Source organism: Pongo pygmaeus, chromosome 1 (genome assembly GCF_028885625.2).
Source record: "Pongo pygmaeus isolate AG05252 chromosome 1, NHGRI_mPonPyg2-v2.0_pri, whole genome shotgun sequence".
In the NCBI taxonomy this organism is placed as follows: Eukaryota; Metazoa; Chordata; class Mammalia; order Primates; family Hominidae; genus Pongo; species Pongo pygmaeus.
The window spans coordinates 194,433,681-194,460,042 of record NC_072373.2 but is presented as its reverse complement, the minus strand read 5'-3'; the positions used below and the strand labels follow the sequence as shown (position 1 = coordinate 194,460,042).

Below are 26,362 nucleotides of genomic sequence, written 5' to 3'. Positions count from 1 at the left end.
TCAGCCTCCCAAAGTGCTGGGATTACAGGCGTGAGCCACTGCGCCTGGCCTAATTTTTGTATTTTTAATAGAGATGGGGTTTTACCATGTTGGCCAGGCTGGTCTGGAACTCCTGACCTCAAGTAATTCGCCCCCTTTGGCCTCCCAGAGTGCTCGGGTTATAGGCCTGAGCCACTGTGCCTGGCCCTGGATAATTTTTTTATTTTTTATTTTTTTGTAGAGACAGGGTCTTGCCATGTTGTCCAGGCTGGCCTTGAACTTCTGGACTGAAAAGCAAGCCTCCTTCCTTAGCCTCCCAAAGTGCTGGGATTACAGGTTTGAGTCACCACGCCCAGCCTGTATCTTTAAATGTTTTAAACAGTTAAATGATCATTCTCCCCAGAGGGACATCACCTCCACTTTTTAGGAGAGTACCCAATGCACATGTGGATATTCTTTTCTATAAATTTAAGACCTTAGAATTGAAATTAGTATTTACTGATTTACCTTACTTAATAACTTGAGAGCCACTTAATAGCAGAGTACATGTCATGAAGGGGTCTCTGATTTGATTTATTCAGGGATGGGGTGGAGTATGAAGCTTTGGCAGAGTGTTACTCTAGAGATATCACAGCTGCCCTCTATTCTGTTTCTGTGTCTTTTACTCAGGAGAGGATGATCTCCAGAGAAAAGAGTAAAATAGTAAACATGTTTCATATTTCACCTGAGCTCAGCTTTCCTCCCATAACTGTCCAGAGGCATTCAGAACACAAGTCAAGCCCACCCCACTGCTTTGTCTAAAACGCTTTATGGGTGGTGGTATTTCTTTCTTGGTATTTTTGTCTGTCTTATCTCTATCAGTTGATGGCTTGTTCACCAAGAATTTCCTGCTTCTTCCCTTTAGTGACTGTTGAAAGCATGTCTCTCTTGACTGGATGTTGGTGGCAGTGAAGTTTTGTTCAAACGTGGCACTAGTAAATGAAGTGTGTCTCCCTAACGAGATCAGTTTGGTCTTATGTGCCTTTGAATAAGGTGTAGAAGGGATAAGAATGATCTCAATTTCTAGCTTAGCAGAACTGTGATACATACATAATTTTATTCCTTGGCTGTATTGTTAATATTTGATAAACTGATTTTTAAAATTATTATTCCTGCTTATATGGTGAAGAGAATGGAGATTGAAGAGGAAGCGTGAAAGAGTGTGTTTATTCATTTAGCAAGTACAAAGTGTCCACTCTGTGGCTAAACGCAAAGCACTGAAGTTGCAATGGAGAACAAATCAGATGTGGTCTCTGGTTCATTTTGTAGCCTCCCGGCTTTGGTATCCTGAATTGTTAAACTTATTTAGTTCACTCTTTTGTGTTACCTAACAGTCATCAAATGTAGCATTATCTAATCTGGAAAAGCATGCTGTCTTCTCAGCAGAGTAGAGACTTCGTCCTGAGGCCTGGTTAGAGGGATAAGGAGTGCAGGCTCACATGGAGTCAGTTCTCAGGAACTTTTCCCATTCTTTTAAGATAAGAAAATCTCAGTAGACACATCTCAATGAAGTCCAGCACCTTCTCATTATAAAAATAGTCAACAAAATAGAAGGGAATTTCCTCAATACGATAAAGGGCATCTATGAAAAATTTACAGCTAACATCATGCTTAAAGGTGCAAGACTGAACGCTTTCTCCTTAAGATGAGGAACAAGACAAGGCTGTCCACTCTCACCATCTTATTTACCATTGTGTACTAGATGTTCCAGCCAGAGCAGTTAGGCAAGAAAATGAAACACGAGGCATCTAAATTGGTAAAGAAGTAAAATCATCTCTTTTTGCAGATGGTATAATCTTAAAAAGAAAAACCTAAGGATTCTACTAAAAACCAATTAGAGCTAATAAATGAATTTAGCAAGGTTGCAGGTACAAGATCAATATACAAAAATGAGGCCAGGCGTGGTGGCTCACACTTGTAATCCCAGCACTTTGGGAGGCCGAGGTGGCAGATCGTTTGAGGTCAGGAGTTTGAGACCAGCCTGGCCAACATGGCGAAACCCCATCTCTATTAAAAATAAAAAAAAATCAGATGGGCGTGGTGGCGCATGCCTGTTATCCCAGCTACTGGGGAGGCTGAGGCAGGAGAATTGCTTGAACCCAGGAGGTGGAGGCTGCAGTGAGCCAAGATCATGCCACCGCACTCCAGCCTGAGCAACAGAGCAAGACTCCACCTCAAAAAAAAAAAAAAAAGACTGTGTGTCTGTCACACACACACACACACACAAAATGAGCTGTATTTGTATACAGTAGCAATGAACAATAAAATGAAATTGTTAACAAGTGAAAATCAATCGTAAGTAATTTCATTTGCAATAGCAACAAAATAATATATTTAGGAATAAATTTAACAAAGGCCAGTGTAAAACTTATATTCAGAAAACTGTGAAACATTGTGGAAAGATACTTCATGTTCATGGATTTGGAAGACTTACTATTGTTAAGATGGCAATATTCTCCAAATTGATCTACAGATTCAGCACACACACTGTCAAAATCCCAGATGGTCTTTTTGCAGAAATTGGCATGCTGATTCTAAAATTCATATGGACATGTACCTAGAATAGCCAAAACTATTTTGAAAAAGAGAAAAGTTGGAGGACTCACATTTTTTGATTTAAAAATGTACTATAGCTACACTAATTAAGACTGTGGTGTTGACATAAGGAGACAGACAGGTCAGTAGAGTAAAATTGAGAGTCCAGAAATGAATCCTTACGTTTATGATTAATTGGGCTTTTTTTTTTTTTTTTTTTGAGATGAAGTTTTGCTCTTGTCACCCAGGCTGGATGGAGTGTAGTGGTGCAATCTCAGCTCACTGCAACCTCCACCTCCCGGGTTCAAGTGATTCTCCTATCTCAGCCTCCTGAGTAGCTGGGATTACAGGCATGTGCCATCACGCTCAGCTAATTTTTGTATTTTTAGTAGAGACGGGGTTTCACCAGGCTGGTCTCAATTTCTTGACCTCGTGATCCACCCGCCTCGGCCTCCCAAAGTGCTGGGATTACAGGCGTGAGCCACTGTGCCTGGCCAATTAATTGGTTTTTGACAAGGGTGCCAGGACAATTCAGTGGGGAAAGAATAGTCTTTTTTGGCTGGGTGCGGTGGCTCACATCTGTAATCGCAGCACTTTGGGAGGCCGAGGCAGGGGGATCACGAGGTCAGGAGATCAAGACCATCCTGGCTAACACGGTGAAACCCCGTCTCTACTAAAAAATACACACACAAAAAAAATTAGCTGGGCGTGGTGGCAGGCGCCTGTAGTCCCAGCTGCTTGGGAGGCTGAGGCAGGAGAATGGCGTGAACCCGCGAGGCGGAGCTTGCAGTGAGCTGAGATCGCGCCACTGCACTCCAGCCTGGGTGACAGAACGAAAGTCTGTCTCAAAAAAAAAAAAAAAACAAAAAAACAGGCTGGGTGTGGTGGCTCATGCCTATAATCCCAGCGCTTTGGGAGGCTGAGGCGGGCAGATCACGAGGTCAGGAGATCGAGACCATCCTGGCTAACATGGCGAAACCCTGTCTCTACTAAAAATACAAAAAATTAGCTGGGCATGGTGGTGGGCACCTGCAGTCCCAGCTACTCGGGAGGCTAAGGCAGGAGAATGGTGTGAACCCGGGAGGCGGAGCTTGCAGTGAGCTGAGATGGCACCACTGCACTCCAGCATGGGCAACAGAGCGAGACTCTATCTCAAAAAAAAAAAAAAAAAAAAAAAAAAAGAAGTCGTCTTTTTTTTTTTTTTCTTTTGAGATGGAGTTTCACTCTTATTGCCCAGGCTGGAGTGCAACAGCATGATAAGAATAGTCTTTTCAACAAATGGTGCTAGATCTAGATAGCCACATGCAAAACAACAAAGTTGGACTAGGTGTGGTGGCTCATGCCTGTAATCCCAACACTTTGGGAGGCCGAGGTGGGTGGATTGCTTGAGCCCAGGAGTTCGAGACCAGTCTGGACAACATGGGGAGACCCGTCTCTACAAAATACAAATATTAGCCAGGCATGGTGACACATGCCTGTAGTCTCTGCTACTCAGGAGACTGGGGTGGGCGGATCACTTGAGCCCAGGAAATTGAGGCTGCAGTGAGTTGAGATTGCACTACTGCATTCCAGCCTGAGTGACAGAGTGAAACCCTGTCTCTAAATAAAGTTGGACCCTTACTTGATAACATTCATAAAAATTAAATCATAATAGATCATAGACATACGTAGTGCTAAAACTAGAAAACCCTTACAAGAAAACCTGGGAGTAAATCTTTGTGACCTTGGGTTAGACAAAACCTGCTTAGACATTTCACACAAAGTACAAGCAACAAAAGAAAAATAGAGTTCAGCAGAGTTAAAAAAAAAAAAATATGCTTCAAGGCCGGGCGTGGTGGTTCACACCTGTAATCCCAGCACTTTGGGAGGCCGAGGCAGGCAGGTCATGAGGTCAGAAGATTGAGACCGTCCTGGCTAACACGGTGAAACCCCATCTCTACTAAAAATACAAAAAATTAGCCAGGCGTGGTGGCGAGCGCCTGTAGTCCCAGCTACTCAGGAGGCTGAGGCAGGAGAATGGTGTGAACCCGGGAGGCGGAGGTTGCAGTGAGCTGAGATCGTGCCATTGCACTCCAGCCTGGGCGACAGAGCCAGACTCCGTCTCAAAAAAAAAAAAAAAAGTGCTTCAAAGGACAGCATCAAGAAAGTGTAAAGCTGGGCGTGGTGGCTCATGCCTGTAATCCCAGCAGTTTGGGAGGCTGAGACAGGCAGATCACCTGAGGTCAGGAGTTTGAGACCAGCCTGATCAACATGGTGAAACCCCGTCTCTATTAAAAATACAAAAATGATCTGGGTGTGGTGTTGCACCCCTGTAATACCAGCTACTCGAGACGCTGAGGCAAGAGAATCACTTGAACCGGGGAGGTGGAGGCTGCAGTGAGCCAAGATCACGCCACTGCACTCCAGCCTGGGAAATAGAGGGAGACTCCATCTCAAAAAAGATAAACAAAGAAAAAGAAAGTGAAAAGAAAACCTACAAAATGGGAGAAAATACCTGCAAGTCATATATCTAACAAGGGACTTGTATCCACACTTTTTTTAATTTTTATTTTATTCTTATGTTTTGAGATGGAGTTTCATGCTTATTGCCCAGGCTGGAGTGTAATGGCACGGTCTTGACTCACTGCAACCTCCGCCTCCCAGGTTCAAGTGATTCTCCTGCCTCAGCCTCCTTAGTAGCTGGGATTACAGGCGCCTGCCACCATGCCTGGCTAATTTTTGTATTTTTAGTAGAGGTAGGGTTTCACCATGTTGACCAGGCTGATCTCGAACTCCTGACCTCAGGAGATCTGCCCACTTCTGCCTCCCAAAGTGCTGGGATTACAGGCGTCAGCCACCGCACCCAGCCTCACATTTATTTTATTTTATTTTTTGAGATGGAGTCTTGCTCTGTCACCCAGGCTGGAGTGCAGTGGTGTACAGGCAGCTGCCACCACACCTGGCTACTTTTTGTATATTTAGTAGAGATAGGGTTTCACCATGTTGGTCAGGCTGGTCTCAAACTCCTGACCTCAGGTGAGCTACCCGCTTCAGTCTCCCAAAGTGCTGGGATTACAAGTGTGAGCCACCATGCCTGGCTCACATTTATTTATTTTTTATTTTGGAGACAGATACATGCTTTGTCACCCAGGCTGGAGTGCAGTGGCACAAACATGGCTCACTGCATCTTCAACCTCCCGGGCTCAAGCAATCCTCCTGCCTCAAGTCTCCCAAGTAGCTGGGACTGTGGGCATGCACCACCATGCCTGGCCGTAAATTTATGGTCAGTTGGTTTTTGACAAGGGTGAAAAACCAAATGAGTTTTTATATTTATGGTCAATTGGGTTTTTTTTTTTTTTTAATTATTGTTATTTTGAGACGGAATTCAGCTTTTGTCACCCAAGCAGGATCGCAATGGCACAATCTAGGCTCACTGCCACCTCCACCCCCCAGGTTCAATCGATTCTCCTGCCTCAGCCTCCCAAGTAGCTGGGATTACAGGTTCCTGCCGCCACACCCAGCTAATTTTAGTATTTTTTTTTAGTAGAGAGGGGGTTTAACCATGTTGGCTAGGCTGGTCTCGAACTCCTGACCTCAGGTGATCCACCTGCCTCGGCCTCTGAAAGTGCTGAGTGGGATTACAGTCATGAGCCCAGCCCTTTTTTTTTTTTTTTAAGACGGAGTCCTGCCCTGTTGCCCAGGCTGGAGTGCACTGGCGTGATCTTTGCTTACTGCAACTTCCACCTCCCGAATTCAAGTAATTCTCCCTGCCTCAGCCTTCTGAGTAGCTGGGATTACCGGTGCCTGCCACCACGTTTGGCTGATTTTTTGTATTTTTAGTAGAGATGGGGTTTTGCCATGTTGGCCAGGCTGGTCTCAAACTCCTGACCCCAGGTGATATACCTGCCTCAGCCTCCCAAAGTACTAAGATTACAGGCGTGAGTCACTGCACCAGGCATCAATCGGGTTTTGACCATAAATGTAAGGATAAATTTTTTTAAACACAATTGTGTTTTAAGTAAAACGCATCTGTTTTCAAGATCAAAGACCATTGATCTGCTTGGTAATTAGACAAGTAGTTTGAGTCAAGAAGGCTTGGGCTTCTGAAAAGGATGATGGGCTTGTGCTACCCTCTCAAGTGTCTCTGCAGAACATTTTGAAAATAAATTCTTTCTCCTAGTGACAGAATTATATCTGAAATCAATTCAAAAGGCTATTTGAAATTCTGTCCTTGTGCCAGGCGCGGTGGCTCACGCCTGTAATCCCAGCACTTTGGGAGGCCGAGGCAGGCGGATCACGAAGTCAGGAGATCGAGACCATCCTGGCTAACACAGTGAAACCCCGTCTCTACTAAAAGTACAAAAAATTAGCTGGGCATGGTGCTGGGCGCCTGTAATTCCAGCTACTTGGGAAGCTGAGGCAGGAGAATCACTTGAACCCAGGTGGCAGAGGTTGCAGTGAGCTGAGATCATGCCATTGCACTCTAGCCTGAGCAACAAGAGCGAAACTCTGTCTCAAAAAAAAAAATAAATAAATAAAAATAAAATAAAATAAATACATAAATAAAATAATTAGTTTCGATTCACATTAAACAGGAAACTCTAGGAATGGGAGTCGGGGGGCGTCACTGTATTGCAGCTCTTGAGTGCACTTGTCAATTCTAGTAAGCTTAATATGTGCAGAAGTGTTAAGTTTGGCTCTGTTTGTAATTACATTTGTATTTAAATTTCATCTTAATGAAAATTAGCTTCTTAGTTTTCTAGTTTCTGAGTGTTGAAATGAGTGTTTCCTTTTCCACTAACTTGTTGCCCTTTTTTATTCTTTTAAAGTCTGATAATATCCACCTGTTGTGTAAGTCATCTAGATGGATTTTTATTTCTGATCCAAGTTAAAATAGAACGTTAGACAGTCTGTTACTAGGCAGACATAGATAGGTATCCCTGAACTTGTGACAGAAATAAAGGTCTCCATTTGGCAAGAGTGAACCCAGAGAACCCCAAAATAATGCTTAAGACCAACCAAAAAAACAAAATGTATTTTTATTTTTAATATTCTCATTGTAAATTGTTTGTTTACACCTCCACCTCCCGCTCCTGAATAACTTACTCCTTTATTGTGACTTCATATAGTGACGCTACTGCTAAAAACAGCTCCAAATTGAAATATCTTTGACCTTGCTAGAGCTTGCAACAGTGTGATCTTTTTGGCAGGATTAAAACTGTGGGTTCTTGGCATCCTCATCTAGCAGTCTTTTACTCATCACCTTTTGTCTCTGACTTCCTATTGGCTTCTCAGTTCTCCTCTAAATTGTGTCTCTAAGATTTTGCTTGTTTCCCCTGTGAGCTGGAGCTATACCAGCTTCCAAGGAGTTTTTTGTCTTTCGGAAAGTTCTTGAAATTCAAGTATTTTATTTGAATATAACAAAAATAAATACTACCTTTCGGTTTATCTATATCTTGTCACCTTTATCAGATTGTAAACTTGGTAAGGGTGGACATTTGGCATTCATTGGTTCCATAAGTTCGTTCGTACCCCTTGTATGCCAGACACTGCTCTAGACAGGCAATATAACGTAATGGTTAAATGTGCCAACGGTGAGGCTGGGCGGGGTGGCTCACGCATGTAATCCCAGCACTTTGGGAGGCCAGGGCAGGAGGATCCATTGATCTTAGAAGTTTGAGACCAGCCTGGGCAACATAGGGAGACTCCATCTGAATGAATTAATGAATGAGCGAGTCGATCGTGGTTTGGATTTTGGCAGTATGACCTTGGGCAAGTTAATTACCTTCTCTAGGCCTTAAAATTCTTATCTGTAAAACGGGATTAAAAATGCCCTCCTCAAGGATAAAATGAATTAATAAAGACACTGGTTAAGCATTTGCTATTCTGGGTGTTGGGTATACAGCACTAAATAAAGAAAGATGAGGTTTCTGTTGATATAGAGCTTACATTCTAGTTAAAGACAGAATAACAAGTAAACAAGATAGTTTCACATACTGAGTTTTGCTCTGAAGAAACAAATAAGATATGTACTGGACCTAGAGAATGACTGGTGGCTATTTTTGATTGGGTGGTCAGGGCGAACCTCCGAGGAGATAGCTTTTGAGCTGAGATCTTCAAATTCTGAGGGGTAGGAGGGGAGAGATATTTGATTATTATTTTCCCTTCACAGACAAGAGGCAGCATTACTTGGCAGAATCTTGTTAGGCAGCGAAGTGTGATAGAATAGGCCCTGGAGTTTGGGCCTGGTTTGGCTATTAATTAGCTTTGTGATCTTTGATAGATTCCTTACTCTTACTGTCTTTGATAGACATATACTTTAGCACTTAAAGTTTTTACTGCTGGGAAAATGTCCAAGGCGCTAATAGAGTATAAAGGAGAAGTATACCTTGTAGACCAGGCGTTAACTTCTCAGGGCAACTTAGAGGCGCTCTTCTTTCCTGGAGGGGGAAAAAGGAAAAAGACTATTTGTTTCTTGGTGGGAAAATGACCCTGAAAGAAAGTTGACTCTTTTTTTTTTTTTTGAGACGGAGTATTGCTCTTGTCATCCAGGCTGGAGTGCAATGGTACGATCTCAGCTCACTGTAACCTCTGCCTCCCGGATTCAAGAGATTCTCCTGTCTCAGCTTCCTGAGTAGCTGGGATTACAGGCACCCGCCACTACGCCCGGCTAATTTGTGGTGTTTTTAGTAGAGATGGGGTTTCACCATGTTGGCCATGCTGGTCTCAAACTCCTGACCTCAGGTGATCAGCCCGCCTCAGCCTCCCAAAGTGCTGGGATTACAGGCATGAGCCACCGCCCCCAGCTGACTCTTTTGTAATAAAGAGCTGGAACAAATGATGGTTCTTTATGACTAGATGTGCCACATACTCTGTAATTAAGTTAAATTGCATGGGGTTTCTTCTCTTGGAACTGGGAAACCTGTCTCACATCTCCTCAGTACTTTTATTAACAGCTGACTTTAGTCTCAAAGCTTCTTTGCTTACTGAGAAAAGACTGCATGCACCAAAATTAATAAGCACCCTCATTCTTGGTGATCTCTTACAGTATTACCCAGTTAGGGTTACATGTCAGGTTTTCCATTTGCTGCTGTGGCTTGGTCTGTTTGGGATTTGTACTACTAAGAAATCCCTTTTGATGAAAGAGCAGAGTGGTCTTTAAAGATCAGTCATTTCATCTTTTTTTTTTTAACGTTACTTTCTGTTTTTAAAGTTTATTTAAACAGTTGTTTTTTTGTAGAGGTGGGGGAATCTTCCTGTGTTGCTTAGGCTGGTCTCAAAATCCTGGCCTCAGGCCATTCCCACCTTAGCCTCTGGAGTAGCTAAGACTACAGGCCCTTACCACTACATCCAGCTAATTAAAAAAATTTTTACTTTGTAGGCCATGCGCGGTGGCTCAAGCCTGTAATCCCAGCACTTTGGGAGGCCAAGCCGGGCGGATTACCTGAGGTCGGGAGTTGGAGACCAGCCTTACCAACAAGGAGAAACCCTGTCTCTACTAAAAATACAAAAAAATTAGCCGGGCATGGTGGCCCATGCTTGTAATCCCAGCTACTTGGGAGGCTGAGGCAGGAGAATTGCTTGAACCCGGGAGGCGGAGGTTGTGGTGAGCCGAGATCGAGCCATTGCACTCTAGCCTGGGCAACAAAAGCAAAACTCCCATTTCAAAAAAAAAAAAGTTTTGTTTTTTTTTTTACTTTGTAGACACAGGATATTGCTATGTTGCAGGCTAGTCTGGAACACCTGGACTCAAGCAGTCCTCCTCCTACCTTGGCCTCCCAGTGCACTGGGATTACAGGCACCGTGCTCAGCCACTTTCTCTCTCTTTTTTTTTTTTTGGAGATAGGGTATTGCTCTTCCCTCCAGAGCTGCAGTGCAGAGGCATGATCACAGCTCACTGTAACTTTGCACTCCCTCCTGTCTTAGCCTCTCAAATAGCTAGGACTACAGGAACGCACCACCATGACTGGCTAATTAAAAAAATTTTTTTTTTTTAGATATGGGGTCTTCTCAAGTTGCCCAGATTAAAAGAAATGTGTTTCTAAAATGTCCAAAGAGGTTCACATTTGCAGAGGAACTCACTCATTTGTTCTAATGCATTTTCTTACATTAGGTGTAATTGAAAAGTGATCCTCTCTTCAGAGATGTCAAAAACAAACAAATCCAAGTCTGGATCTCGCTCTTCTCGCTCAAGATCTGCATCAAGATCTCGTTCTCGTTCATTTTCGAAGTCTCGGTCCCGAAGCCGATCTCTCTCTCGTTCAAGGAAGCGCAGGCTGAGGTAAGGGGGTGTGACTTTGTATATTGAGATAATCATTGAATCAGTCGATGTGGATGTTTGAAGATCTTTTGTTAGACTTTTCCTGCGAGTGTCAAATGGACTGGGGGGTTGGCTTGAGGTGCAGGGTGGGGCTATAAGATATTCCAGGTCTCTTTAAACTACAAATCCAGATCAGCTTTGACTGCCATGCTGATTGCCTGATTCCTTTCCTCTGCCAGCACATAGTATTTCCCACCCACTTTGGAAGAAAGAACATTTTATTTTTATTTGAGCTGCTTGCTTCAAATCTCTATAGCTGATTATTTTTCACCAAAGTATTTTTGAAGGCTTGAACCAAAGTTTATTTGCATCACTGCAAAGAAAGGATAGCTAAGAGAATTAATAATATGAATAACATGGCAAGGAAAAGAAGCTTCAACTCACTAAAATAAACTTACAGAAACTTAACCAGGAGTAATTTGTATACAATGTGCCAGTTACTAACAAGCTGCATCTATTTAGTAAATGTATCTTAAAACTTTTTAAAAATCATTGTTGAAAACATCACTTTATCTTACTAAATATGAGAACAGTTCTTTTGAATTTATTGCCAATATTTCCTAATTCAGTCAGTTTTCACACCTTCAGGTGGATTTCTCTATTTTAATTATGTCTTGGAATAGGATGCCAAACCTCCAGCGTCTTTCCTCTCTTGGTGTGTTGTGAGTTGGATTTTTCATTCTTTAAAAGTGTTTAAACTTTCTTTTGTGGATAGATAAGAAGCTTTCAGTAGATACAAGTTTCTATATGTGAGTTTGGGAAATATTGGTGTATTTAAATTGGTGTGCTAAAGGGGAATCTTTGTACATTTTCATTCTTTTTCTCACAAGTATATTAGCAAGGAGATGATTTGTCGTTTTTCACACTTGGAAAACCCTGCTGTTTATTTCAGATGAGTATCTAGAATCCTTGTCTTAGATGAATTGATTACGACATTTTAAATAAACCTCAGAAGTCAGTGATTAAACTTTTACTCTTGATGATTTCCAGAGCCCTATAGTACTTTTAAGGTGTCTATTAAACAAAGGATTAGTGGTTTTGTTTTTTTACCATTTAACAAAAACAAGGTAGATATTAAATGGAGTCTGTGAGAAGCCAGCCTGAAAAAGTAGGTATGCATAAATATTGAAAAGGGAAACCCTAAATTTATTTACCTCAGGAAATTGCTTTTAAAGCCATGGGACAAGCAAGACTCTTAGTAACTTCTGCCCTGTACCCAGAATCTTGATTTAGGGAGTTTAACCTTCAGTTTTAGCTCATTTGGTTATGAAAGATACCTTTTTAAAATTTAATCTAGTAACTAGAAGAAACTAAATAATTGGTTCAAAACCAAGAGGCAGCCAAAACTGAGAGACAAAATTGAATTGAAAAATGTTAGCCAACTCTGAAGTATTTATGACAGCTGGAATTCCAGGCAGTTCTTTTCTCCTTGTTCTGCAAATCATTTGGCACTTGCTCACTGACTTGGCAAATGAGGAAAAAATATTTTAGGAAGGCAGTATGTGCTGGGGTAGGTCTAGAGACACTTTACATGCTATCATATACCTAGAAGAGACTTTTCTGGAGGAATTTCTCCACTAGAAAGTATGCTTTTATACTTGATTGTAGTCTGACTTCTCTGTTTTTTAGAAACAGATAAATTTGCCACTGGATGTTCAGTTTTTATTTCTGGCTTATCTGTTTCATGGTTTTTTCTTTTGTTTTCCCTCTCCTGCAAGGAAAGTATCTATCCAGAGAGTTTGAGAAACCATGCCTTTAAATTAACTAACTGCTGAGTTCTACAGAATTGGAGAAAATTGATTATTTCCTTGTATTTCACAGACTGTATCCTTTTAAGTGACATCTCTTAAATAACTTCATTTGCAATCTGCAGAGACTCATTTTCCTGCATCTGTGCAATGACTGCGAGTTTTGAATGCAGTATGCCCAGGGCCCTCACTAGTAATTGGTAACAGAAGCAGCAGTAGCCTGTGAGGATGGGAACATGAATTAAACCCTCCTTAGTGCTGGTGGTGGATCACCTCCCTCAAGCATAGCCCTTTAATCGGGTCGTATTCACTTTCATAATCTGCATCTGCCTCTCCCTTCTTTTCTTATATTGTTACTGTTTTCAAATGAAAAGTGTGGAAGGTAAGTTTTTTTTTAATTGTACTTAATTACAGTAACAACCAGCAGTAAGATATGTCTTTACCAGTTGCTCTTATTCATGGTGTAGATAAAAAAATCTGAGTACAGTGGGCAATAAATAATGGAAAACCAATCCCACTTTATCTTTAGATTAAATTGAATGTACTTTCTTCTTAAAAATACTGTTTTGTTTAGTTGTTAAATCCTGAAAAAAAAACTGGTATATTTGCTAAATGGAGTTATTTGGAAAAACAAAAACACATCTGTTCCCAGTCAGATATGAGAAAGCCTGCTGATTAACTTAAGAGTTTTTATTCTATATGTAAAGAAAATATTATTTGAAAGAGTTTTCTAGTAAATTTTACTTATTTGTAGCCAGCTGCTTAGGAGTAGTGGTTAATGTCAATGATCTATATCATAGTAGATAGGAAAAGTGGATCCAAGACCCCCAATAGATTTTTACACCAACATACGTAATTTTTGGCTTTTTGATGGAAACAAAGTTTCTCATCATTGACAAGTCTGACACTCAGGAATGTACAGTTAGGTTACTATCAAGTCCCTGTGGTTCTGGAAATTCACCTTGCTCTACCAGAGTTATATATTGTTAAATGGAGAAGAACACAACACTAGCCTTCTGTGCACACCGGGGTGGGGGTGTTTTTTAGTTACTCTTTGCTAACTTCATGTGTCCTTGGGTACTTTATGGTCAGATAGTGCCCTCTTGTGGCACCTAGTTAAGATCATGTAGCTCAGCCACAGAAATATGACCTAAGTAGTCAGACCATTTCCATTTAAAAAAACAATATTTTATGTTTTGCTTATGTGATTTTAGTAAGTTCTTTTAAGCCTTGAGCAGATGCATTCTCCAAGTTTTCTTTGGTGTATACCTGTTGTAACTATACTTTTACGATCCCAAGCCTTAGTGGTATCTAAGAAGTTCATCCCGCACAAGGGTGAGAGAGCTGACTAGGATAGAGTGTGGAGTGTTACCACAGTGTAGGTAGGGGTCAGAGTACCTGTCTAGGTACCACAGCTTGCAGTTTTTCTCTCATTTCCAATGACCTGGAGCCCTGTTAAAATCCCCGTGCCTGTGAAACTGTAAGCTATTATTATGGTATATTAAAATGATCTTTGTGTAGTTTACTACCTTAAGAAAATGTTGATAGTTTCTCAGTCACTGTAGAAGTACACCTCCATTTTAAATGTGCTGCAATATGAATGAAGTGACCTGTGTTTCATCACTTGTTCAGATGATTCTTATCCATGTTTTTGTACTTAGTAAGGGCCATACGTAGTGGGATTAAATATTTGTGCCCTTGCTTTGAAAACAAAACTGAAAGTGAATGACACATAAGGGCAGGGATTTCAGAACAGATTTTCCTTGAATAAAAATGCTTGTGTCAAAAATTCAAACATTTGTCTCTTTCCTTTCCATTCCAGTTCTAGGTCTCGTTCCAGATCATATTCTCCAGCTCATAACAGAGAAAGAAACCACCCAAGAGTATATCAGAATCGGGATTTCCGAGGTCACAACAGAGGCTATAGAAGGCCCTATTATTTCCGTGGGCGCAACAGAGGCTTTTATCCATGGGGCCAATATAACCGAGGAGGCTATGGAAACTACCGTTCAAATTGGCAGAATTACCGGCAAGCATATAGTCCTCGTCGAGGCCGTTCAAGATCCCGGTCCCCAAAGAGAAGGTCCCCTTCACCAAGGTCCAGGAGCCATTCTAGAAACTCTGATAAGTCGTCTTCTGACCGGTCAAGGCGCTCCTCATCCTCCCGTTCTTCCTCCAACCATAGCCGAGTTGAATCTTCTAAGCGCAAGTCTGCAAAGGAGAAAAAGTCCTCTTCCAAGGATAGCCGGCCATCTCAGGCTGCCGGGGATAACCAGGGAGATGAGGCCAAGGAGCAGACATTCTCTGGAGGCACCTCTCAAGATACAAAAGCATCTGAGAGCTCGAAACCATGGCCAGATGCCACCTACGGCACTGGTTCTGCATCACGGGCCTCCGCAGTTTCTGAGCTGAGTCCTCGGGAGCGAAGCCCAGCTCTCAAAAGCCCCCTCCAGTCTGTGGTGGTGAGGCGGCGGTCACCCCGTCCTAGCCCCGTGCCAAAACCTAGTCCTCCACTTTCCAGCACATCCCAGATGGGCTCAACTCAGCCAAGTGGTGCTGGGTATCAGTCTGGGACACACCAAGGTCAGTTTGACCATGGTTCTGGGTCCCTGAGTCCATCCAAAAAGAGCCCTGTGGGTAAGAGTCCACCATCCACTGGCTCCACGTATGGCTCATCTCAGAAGGAGGAGAGTGCTGCTTCAGGAGGAGCAGCTTATACAAAGAGGCAAGTATCTCATTTCCCCTGCCTGGTTGTGTTTTCATCTCACTAGCTGGCAGTTTAATTATAATGTGATCTAAGTTAGAGCTCTGATTAATGGTAAAAGGTAATCCCTATTTCCTAGACTTTTCATTGTAAACATTAAAAGCATCACCCAAGGAAACCTTTAGGTTAACTCTAGCTTTCCTACCTTCCTGAATTTGTATTGCAGCATAAACTTTCTTTAGACTACTCTGCAATGATGTTTTCACATTTAAAATTTGCCTTGGATTCTACCAATGTAAGCCAAAGAACAGTAGAGATTTGTGGGTCAGCTATCAAAAAAAAGTATGGTCTTTGCCAAAATGAATGGCAATTGGAGCTCTTAGACCCTCTAGCACCCACCATCTACTATGTTCGATCTGCATCAGCCTATCATGGTGAAGAGCTGCACCCTCAATACCCTCCAGTTGAGGAGACTGGGCAGAATGGGAAAGGCCAAGGCTTAGTCCAGGAAGGCCTTGTTTTAAAACCACAAGGTGGGTGTATGTCCCAGTAGAAGCCAACACGGCTGCGTGTTAGGAGAGGACATGACAGTGCTTCCGTCTTTCTCCCCTGGGGGACACGGTGAGTTGGAACATGAATCTTTGTTTGTATGGTTGGATGGATTGGGATGGCAGAGAGGTTACAGGGAAGTTGCATTGGGACCAGGTTGTGGTCAAGAGGGACTAACCCAGCAAGTGGCTCCCCCTTTTTTTTTTTCTTTTATTGTATTTAGCATATTTTTTGATCCCTTGATTCTTCTTGGCTGTATTAATACAACTTTGACTTGATTAAGCTTTCTGCATTAATGGTACAGATGAGATGTTTTGAATCTGTACTTGCCTTCAGTAAGTCTGTTTTATTTATTTATTTATTTCAATAGGTGTTTGGGCGAATAGGTGGTGTTTGGTTACGTGGATAAGTTTGTTAATGGTGATTTCTGAGGTTTTGGTGCACCCATCACCTGAGCAGTGTACACTGTACCCAGTGTGTAGTTTTTTATCCCTTGCCCCCTCCCATCCTTCTCCCTGAGTTCTCAAAGTTCATTATATCATTTTTATGCCTTTGGGTCCTCATAGTTTAGCTCCCAAGTAAGTCTATTTTAAAACGTAAGTTTTGTTCCATGCCAGGACTGTGAATCTCTTTAGAAGACTTGAGCATGAGCTCTGCTTTTCCATAAGAAAGAGAATGATGATTTTTGCTGCTGTCACCCTCTCCCCCATTAACATGTATTTTGTTTTTATTTGTGTTCACAGTATATTTCGTATTTAGATCTTCTAGGTGACTTGAAGCAAATTTGAAGTCTCTTTTTAGACTTGTATTTCCAAATGTGAGTTGTATAAAAGCAAAACAGTCCAAGGTTGAACATTCTATGTTAACTTTGCTGAAAGCAGATTTTAAGTGACTGAGTGAAGGTTGGGTAAGACCTTAAGTTATTTTTTGCCCTAGATCACATTACAGGTAAGTAGGTTTTTGTTTTTGTTTTTTAGTATCCTAAAAATAACTTTCGTTGTTCTCTTTAGTTGCTTTTGTAAGACACAACTCCATGGATCATATATTTTTCTCTTAATTGCCAAGTTCATAGAACTGTGAATGGCAGTTTTCAGAAATTATTACGAAGTAACCACATAATAAGTCTTTTGGTAATACTGGAATCCATAAGACATGTTTTTTTCAGAGAATCAAAAACCAAAAACGGTAAGGCGCTATTTTAGAGCAAGTTGTTAAGAAGCCTCTTGTGTGTCTCTCTTATGTTTTTATAAATAGGTATCTAGAAGAGCAGAAGACAGAGAATGGAAAAGATAAGGAACAGAAACAAACAAATACCGATAAAGAAAAAATAAAAGAGAAAGGGAGCTTCTCTGACACAGGCTTGGGTGACGGAAAAATGAAATCTGATTCTTTTGCTCCCAAAACTGATTCTGAGAAGCCTTTTCGGGGCAGTCAGTCTCCCAAAAGGTATAAGCTCCGAGATGACTTTGAGAAGAAGATGACTGACTTCCACAAGGAGGAGATGGATGATCAAGATAAGGACAAAGCTAAGGGAAGGAAGGAATCTGAGTTTGATGATGAACCCAAATTTATGTCTAAAGTCATAGGTGCAAACAAAAACCAGGAGGAGGAGAAGTCAGGCAAATGGGAGGGCCTGGTATATGCACCTCCAGGGAAGGAAAAGCAGAGGAAAACAGAGGAGCTGGAGGAGGAGTCTTTCCCAGAGAGATCCAAAAAGGAAGATCGGGGCAAGAGAAGCGAAGGTGGGCACAGGGGCTTTGTGCCTGAGAAGAATTTCCGAGTGACTGCTTATAAAGCAGTCCAGGAGAAAAGCTCATCACCTCCCCCAAGAAAGACCTCTGAGAGCCGAGACAAGCTGGGAGCGAAAGGAGATTTTCCCACAGGGAAGTCTTCCTTTTCCATTACTCGAGAGGCACAGGTCAATGTCCGGATGGACTCTTTTGATGAGGACCTCGCACGGTGAGATGTGCTCCTTCTTGATCCTCAGTGCTTTAGTGGCCTAAGTGGTGTCTCCTAGCCTTTCTCCCTGGGGACATTCTGCTGTATTCCCCCTTCTGTCTTAAGCTTCAGTGGTGACTTTCATGTCCACCTGTGTTCACTGGAGAGTATGTGTCACAGAGTGATTGTGTGCTTTGAAGGGGGGCAGTATCCCTGGGGTGATGAACTATCTCTTCAGTCCTTAGTGACTGGCTCACTCTCTGTTCATCACTGCACCCCCAAGTCCAATACTGTTTCTAGTATTTAAGATAGCTTTGCCTGTGAAGCCATCCTGGATCCACTTCTTCCTTCCTAGCTGGGTCACCAAAGTCTGTAGTACAGCCCTTCCCCATCAAATAATGTAGCAATTTTATTGTATTGTATTTTTGAGACAGTCTCTCTCTCTCTTTCTTTTTTTTTTTTTTTGAGACGGGGTCTCCCTCTGTCACCCAGGCTGGAGTGCAGTGGCGCGATCTCCACTCATCGCAAGCTCCACCTCCTGGGTTCACGCCATTCTCCTGCCTCAGCCTCCCGAGTAGCTGGGACCACAGGCCTCCACACCCAGCTAATTTCTTATATTTTTAGTAGAGATGGGGTTTCACCCTGTGAGCCAGGATGGTCTTGATCTCCTGACCTCGTGATCCGCCCACCTTGGCCTCCCAAAGTGCTGGGATTACAGGCGTGAGCACCGCACCCAGCCCAGAATCTCTCTCTGTCACCCAGGCTGGCGTGCAGTGGTGCACTCTCAACTCACTGCAACCTCTGCCTCTCGAGTTCAAGCGATTCTTCTGCCTCAGCCTCCCCAGTAGCTGGGATTACACACACCTGCCACCACACCTGGCTAATTTTTGTATTGTTAGTAGAGGCTAGGTTACACCATGTTGGCCAGGCTGATCTTGAACCCCTGACTTCAGGTGATCTGCCTGCCTTAGCCTCCCAAAGTGCTGGGATTACAGGCATGAGCCACCGTGCCTGGCCACAATTTTAGAGTTAAGGAAGGCAATACATCTACCCTTCGTCCCCTGAACTTTAGGAAAGAGTTGGGAGGCCAAGGCTGACTGGTTTTTTACTTGGTGTAAACTACTCAGGCAACTGGAAGTCTGTGTGAACAGCATTCCAGCCACACCCCACTCCCGCTTCATGACATCACCTCCCTGAATGGCCTTGGCTGGTCATGCTTGCTGATCTTTTTATTGATTGATTGAAATGGAGTCTTGAACTCCTGGGCTCAAGTGATGCACCTGTCTCTGCCTCCCAAAGTGTTGAGATTACAAGCGTGCGCCACTGCACCCAGCTGTAGTTCATCTTTTAAAATACTTTCTCATTTGTTGGATGTGTTAAAACCAGCAGTGACTAAGGTTTAACACTTCACTCCACTTGAAGATTCCAGTAAGAAAGAGAAGAGAGAGATTTTGTATATCCTTTTCCATAGTTACAGTGCATTGAGGTTACTTTCAACTCCGGTAGGAAGAAAAGAAGTTTATGGATAGATTTAAAACTCTTCAAAAAAGTATTTTTATGGTTTTAATGTTCTTTCTGTATATTGTGTTCTAATTGGGCCTCCCCGTATTTCTTTTTCAGACCCAGTGGCTTATTGGCTCAGGAACGCAAGCTTTGCCGAGATCTAGTTCATAGCAACAAAAAGGAACAGGAGTTTCGTTCCATTTTCCAGCACATACAATCAGCTCAGTCTCAGCGTAGCCCCTCAGAACTGTTTGCCCAACATATAGTGACCATTGTTCACCATGTTAAAGGTGAGTCCAGACCCTGGCCTGCTTCAAGCTCGTGTTCCACACTTAGAAGAAGGATGAATGATGAGTGGATAAGGAGTTTGGGGGGCCTTGTATCTCATCTAAAGGGCCTTTGAAGCTAGGGGCTGGCTTGAAGGAAATTCCGTTCAAGAAGCAGTTTCCATATTTTAATTGCAGAGCTTAGCATTTTGAAATGCTAGTAACCTGTGACCAAGAGAACGGGTTAAATCCTTGACACAAAGATTTAGAATGGTTGAAAACTGAGAAGCCAATAGCAAAATGACTTTTCTAGCATCTCTGTCTTCTCCCCTCTAAGTGATCTCTTACAGACCTTGTGGTGTGAATTTCTTCCCCAAATTATTCTATCATCCCCCTGGCCAAATGGAGTTGAGCAGGTTAGGGAATGGCTAAGAGAAGTGATGGAGAAGCTGGGTTGGGCCAGTTGCAGGTTCCATCTGAATATAAACTCAAGCAAGAGTTGGTGCTGTGCTTCCAAGGAGAATAAGCTTCAAGTTTCTCTGTCCTAAGACATGGGAGCTACAGTGGAAATCTAGTGCCCAATATGGGACTGTGTTTGAACCAGCCATTTTTGCTTCCTCTTCTCAGTATGTTTGTTGTGTGGATTTAACTACTTTAGTTGCATCTCTGTGGTTACTGGTTCCTGCAAAAGAGTTAAAACATTGTGTCTGCCTTTGATAACATAATGTGTTTCTTTCTTTTTTTTTTTTTTTGAGACAGAGTCTTGCTCTGTTGCCCAGGCTGGAGTGCAGTGGCGGGATCTCAGCTCACTGCAAGCTCTGCCTCCTGGGTTCACGACATTCTTCTGCCTCAGCCTCCGGAGTAGCTGGGACTGCAGGCGCCCGCCACCATGCCCGCCAATTTTTTGTATTTTTAGTAGAGATGGGGCTTCACTGTGTTAGCCAGGATGGTCTCGATCTCCTGACCTCGTGATTTGCCAACCTCGGCCTCCGAAAGTGCTGGGATTACAGGCTTGAGCCACCGTGCCTGGCCCATAATGTGTTTCTTTTAATCCCAACAGAGCATCACTTTGGGTCCTCAGGAATGACATTACATGAACGCTTTACTAAATACCTAAAGAGAGGAACTGAGCAGGAGGCAGCCAAAAACAAGAAAAGCCCAGAGATACACAGGTAAGGACCATGGCCTTATACTGGAGGTTGTAATAAAAGACTTTGTATCAGACATTAAACTCACTTTGTTAAATTCTGCTGCTTGATGCACCTTTAATACAAAATTTACGGTAACATCTTTCAGACTCTAAGAGAGCTATAGGCATTTATATTTGAGAGTGTACAGGACATGCTTTGGGATAATAGTCTCTCACATTGGGCCTGAGGAAAACAGCTCTCTTGACATAGATTAACTCCTATATTCTTGGAAGCTGGCAAATGTTAGCCTGAAATTACTGTGAGTTTCTGTAGGTAGAGTAAATGCTAGTTTATTTTCTTGTCCTTTTTTTTTTTTTTTTTTTTTTTTTTTTGAGATGGAGTCTTGCTCTGCCACCCAGGCTGGAGTGCAGTGGTGCAATCTCGGCTCAGGGCAACCTCTGCCTCCCAGGTTCAAGCAATTCTCATGCCTCAGCCTCCCAAGTACCTGGGATTACAAACATGCGCCACCATGCCCAGCTAATTTTTGTATTTTTAGTAGAGACAGGGTTTCACCATGTTGGCCAGTCTGGTCTCGAACTCCCAACCTCAGGTGACCTGCCTGCCTCAGCCTCCCAAAGTTCTGGGATTACAGGCATGAGCCACTGCGCCCAGCCTAATGCTAGTTTCTTTAGGTAAGCCTGTATATTAATATTTCATGGTAGTTTAATCATGGGTAGTTGGATTCTTTTGGAAGAATTTGCCTGGGGGCTAGAGGCGGGAGCTTGTAGGATTATCTCACAGAATTTTAAGGCCCAGCAGGTTTAAAGACTATTCCATGTGGTTGTGGGAGTCAGTTCAGTGGACAGGGACTAGAAACAAAGTTGGCCTTACCTTTAAGGCTATGGGTGAGTCCATCTTTTTGTGTGTAGCAAAACCAGGAGAGAACAAAAACTTCTAACTTCTGTTACACCTTGGGAACCTGGGACTCTGTGTGTGTGTGTGTCTGCCTATGGGAGAGTGTAAGTATATAAGAGTAAAAGTAATACATACATAAGTCATGAAACGTAAGGAAAAATAATGCCTGTGAATCTGTTAGCCAACTTAGGAGCTAGAATATTACCAGTATCATATTCACACAATGGAATACTATATCGTTTTGTATTTTCAATTTTAGGAGAATAGACATTTCCCCCAGTACATTCAGAAAACATGGTTTGGCTCATGATGAAATGAAAAGTCCCCGGGAACCTGGCTACAAGGTGAACTGTTGATTTGATCAGTAATTCCAACAAAATGAGTGCGTTGGGCATGAACTTGACAGAAATGTGTTTGTTTAAATTACTCTCTACTTAAGTTTGTGTTTTTCTTTTAAGGATGGGCATAATTCTAAAAATGAACTACAAAGGGTTAATTTTTATTAAATGTATCAACAACCTTTGTGAAGTGGTTAGAATATGGTAAATGACCCCAAAGTCTATTGAGGTGAGCTTGAGAAAAAAAAGAGAGGAGTTTTGGAACAAGTGCCCATGATGAGAGAAGAAACTTTTTGTGATATTTTTCTGCTTGTAAGTATTATCAAATCAACTGTATACATGCACTATTTCCAACCATGATTTCAGAAAGACATGCATGTCAGAGAAGAGTGAAATATTCATGTCTTAACTTAAGTAGACTGTTTTTAAACAGCTGGTCCAGTTTTTTTTCCTAACATTGTACCATATCTATCATCTGTCAATTACTGTTACTTTAAAGCTAAAGATTACTTTGATGGCCCAGCTACATTTGCAGTGATGTGCACGTAAACACTGTTATTAAGAGGTTAAAGCTTGTATACAATCTTTTACTGTGAAATAACTAAATTGGGCTTTAAAAAAATCTTAGTATTTATTGATCTTCATTCACATATACAGTTGAAATTTAAAATAACAGATGGTTATTCCAATGCTGCTGAAACCTTTTCTAAAAAGTACTTGTTTTGTTGGTTGAATGTGATGAGAGGTGCTTCTGGGCAGTCTCTCTTCTCTCCCCACCCCTCTTTCCTCCTCCGAGTACCCCTTCTCCAGCTTGGCACTAGCCATGTAAAACCCAAGGTTTTCTTTAAAACATCAGAAGAGATCTTGCCCACCATGCCCAAAGAAAGCCAACTCATTGGAGGTGTTACCCCTGGGAGCAGTGTTGCATTTGTCTTTTTGTCTTTTTTTGCTCTTTGGAGGATGCAGAGGCCCAGTTCCCTCTGTTAGGAAACAAATTAAGTGATAAAACAATAAACGGCCGGGCAAGGTGGCTCAAGCCTGTAATCCCAGCACTTTGGGAGGCCAAGGTGGGTGGATCACCTGAGGTCGGGAGTTTGAGACCAGCCTGACCTACATGGTGAAACCCCGTCTCTACTAAAAATACAAAATTAGCCGGGTGTGGTAGTGCATGCCTGTAATCCCAGCTACCTGGGAGGCTGAGGCAGGAGAATCACTTGAACCTGGGAGGTGGAGGTTGCAGTGAGCTGAGATCCCGCCATTGTACTCCAGCCAGGGCAACAAGAGCGAAACTCTGTCTCAAAATAAATAAATAAATAAATAAACCTAGTTTCTGCCACTCCTGCTGTTAAACTTTTTTTTTAAGTTTAGTAGTTCATATATGTAAACTCTTAATGCAGAGTGAACTGCTCATTTCTTCCTCCCTGAGTTACCTCCATGAGACAAATCCTAGTGTGGGATGTCCTGAACTACCATGCACCTTTGCCCCACTGAGTTTCCCAAGAATTGTTGAAAGCCTTTGCTGCAGTGGTCTGAGCAGGTGTGCTGTTGCTGCTGCAAAACATACCTTCATAGCTGAACTGCTTAGGAAGCCAGCAGAGAAGTTTTTTCCTTCCTTCCCTCCTTCCCTCCTCCCCTCCTTCCCTCCTCCCTTCCTTCCCTCCTCCCTTCCTCCCTCCCTCCCTTCCTTCTTCCCTCCCTTCCTCCCTGTTTCTTTGCTTTCTTTACCCCTTCCCCTTCCCTTCCCTTTCCTTTCACCTGGTAATACCAGTTTATGAATTCCCCATAGTTTTTGATATTCCCTTTCTAGAGAAATTTCTCAGTATAACTCAGGATTTTGAAGGCTGCTTAAGTCTTCCATTGTCCCTCTTTGGACTCAATACTCAGAGATAATTCCAAGTGGAGGATAAGCCATGCGTGGATCCTACAGTATAGGTAGGGGAAGGTGAGCTTTTCTACTCTTAGTGGTGGCTAATCCTGAGCCAGCCCAACCACCTACTTTTCCAGAGCTAATTTTAGCCTTCTCAACATTTTTTTTTTTTTTTTTTTTTGAGAGATAGTCTCGCTGTATTGGCCGGGATGGAGTGCAGTGGTGCGATCTCGGCTCACTGCAACCTCCACCTCCTAGGTTTAAGCGATTCTTCTGCTTTAGCCTCCCTAGTAGCTGGGATTACAGGCACACGCCACCTCGCTCGGCTGATTTTTGTATTTTTAGTAGAGAACAGGGTTTTGGTTGTTGCCCATGCTGGTCTCGAACTCCTGAGCTCAAGTGATCCGCCTGCCTTGGCCTCCCAAAGTTCTGGGATTACAGGCGTGAGCCACTGCACCCGGCCAGCCTTCTCAACTTCTAAACTAGCCAGAGTCATTACTGGGCCAGAAAGGAAACAAAGTGAGATCAATGCATAGCATTTTCAGAAGGCCAGCATCATTGTTTTGGAGAACTGGCTTGGGTTCTGTGAGGGATCCTTATGGAGTAACTTCTGTGGGACATCCTGCATCCCTTCCAAGCTTGGGTGAGATGCCTCACATTTCCCAGTGCTTCCTCTGCACCCCTCCATTGGAGTAAAAACCACAGTTTGTGGGATGGTTGAGTTGACAGCTCTGAATCCCAGAAACCTTAATTTTGGCTTATCTTTTGATAGGCTGAGGGAAAATACAAAGATGATCCTGTTGATCTCCGCCTTGATATTGAACGTCGTAAAAAACATAAGGAGAGAGATCTTAAACGAGGTAAATCGAGAGAATCAGTGGATTCCCGAGACTCCAGCCACTCAAGGGAAAGGTCAGCTGAAAAAACAGAGAAAACTCATAAAGGATCAAAGAAACAGAAGTACGTAAGCCCCTGTCACCCCTTTCAGGCTCTTAAGCTTCTTGTCTGCCCCCTTTGGGCTATACACCAGAACTTTCAAATCAGAGGAGTTTAGGGTTAGTAATTATAGCAACCTGTTTCTTCTTTTAATCCATGTAAATGTCAAGTAGGGTCCCTAGTTTGAAAACAATTTCTACATCAAAATAGGTGTGATCTTTGTCCAAAGAAGGCTTCATGAGAGAAGTTAATCTGTTAAATAGACCACAGGGATGGTGTGGAGAATCATTAAAATCATTTGGGAATTCCTTTTGCAGTCTTACATGTGCCTTTTTCATCACACATTTTCATGGGGAAGTTGTATTTTAGAAATGGCCCAAAGTCATTGTCAAGTAATAACACTGTTTAGTCAAAGAAACAGGGTGGAACTAGATAGTACATGATTGTTGATCTTAAGTGCCTTTTAAACTAGTTTTACAGACAGTTCCAAGAGAGGTGTTCCAGGTACTCCTTAAACAAAGGTGGTATTGTTGAACTTTGTGGGGCAACATTCATGCTTATGTCCTGATGTTTCTGTTTACGTTTTTGAATGTTCCATGACTTTTTAATCATGTGTCACGAAAAGCACAGTTGAAGCCCCATACCTTCTGGTAAGAAGCAACACTTCTGCTGATTTTGAACTTTAGCTGGCAAGCATTTTTTTTTTTTTTTTTTTTTTTGAGACGGAGTCTTGCTCTGTTGCCTAGGCTAGAGTGCAGTGGTGCAGTCTCGGCTCACTGCGACCTCTGCCTCCCGGGTTCAAGCGATTCTCCTGCCTTAGCCTCCTGAGTAGCTGGGATTACAGGTGCCCACCACCACACCCAGCTAATTTTTTGTATTTAGAGATGGAGTTTCACCATGTTGGCCAGGCTGGTCTTGAACTCCTGACCTCATGATTCACCCACCTCGGCCTCCCAAAGTGCTGGGATTACAGGCGTGAGCCACCATGCCTGGCCGCGTTTTTCTATCAATTTTCTGATAACCCCTTGAGATAAATTGAACAGTTGGTGTGATATCCATTTTGCCCATTTGAAAGATAAGCCAAGCTTAGAATAATGTGCCTTACGATCACAAGTATTGGCCGGGTGCAGTGGCTCACGCCTGTAATCCCAGCACTTTGGGAGGCCGAGGCAGGAAGATCACGTGGTCAGGAGTTGGAGACCAGCCTGGCCAATATCGTGAAACCCTGTCTCTACTTTAAAAAAAAAAAAAAAAAAAATTAGCCGGGCATGGTGGCGTGTGCCTGTAGTCCCAGCTACTCGGGAGGCTAAGGCAGCAGAATCGCTTGAACCTGGGAGGCGGAGGTTGCAGTGAGCCGAGTTCTCACCACTGCATTCCAGCCTAGGCGACAGAGTGAGACTTCATCTCAAAAAAAAAAAAAAAAAAAATCACAAGTATCAGCTGACCTCAAACACAGATCTTTTGTTCTACTTTGTCTCCCATTCCAATGTGTTACTTATGCATTAGGAGCCTTGGCAGCTTTTGGGGCTGCCCATAGATAAAGAACCTGTGAATCCTCAGCAGGGAATGGAAGTGGTAGTACAGTAGTGCCTGGGCTGCCAGTTAGAAGTGGAACA

The 26,362-nt window shown here is 42.7% G+C and overlaps 1 protein-coding gene across 2 annotated transcripts in view; it reads left to right on the top strand.

The window, feature by feature from the left end:
- The window catches only part of THRAP3 (thyroid hormone receptor associated protein 3), a 77,740-nt gene that overhangs the window by 44,374 nt on the left and 7,004 nt on the right, over positions 1–26,362 (top strand). For both annotated transcript variants that reach the window (XM_054495792.2, XM_054495779.2), the window contains exons 3-9: positions 10,646–10,813; positions 14,423–15,325; positions 17,108–17,812; positions 19,412–19,584; positions 20,621–20,732; positions 21,865–21,949; positions 24,583–24,770. In XM_054495792.2, the coding sequence (XP_054351767.1) occupies positions 10,677–10,813; positions 14,423–15,325; positions 17,108–17,812; positions 19,412–19,584; positions 20,621–20,732; positions 21,865–21,949; positions 24,583–24,770 (2,303 nt within the window). In that variant the 5' untranslated portion in view covers positions 10,646–10,676. The remainder of the gene's footprint in view (positions 1–10,645; positions 10,814–14,422; positions 15,326–17,107; positions 17,813–19,411; positions 19,585–20,620; positions 20,733–21,864; positions 21,950–24,582; positions 24,771–26,362) is intronic.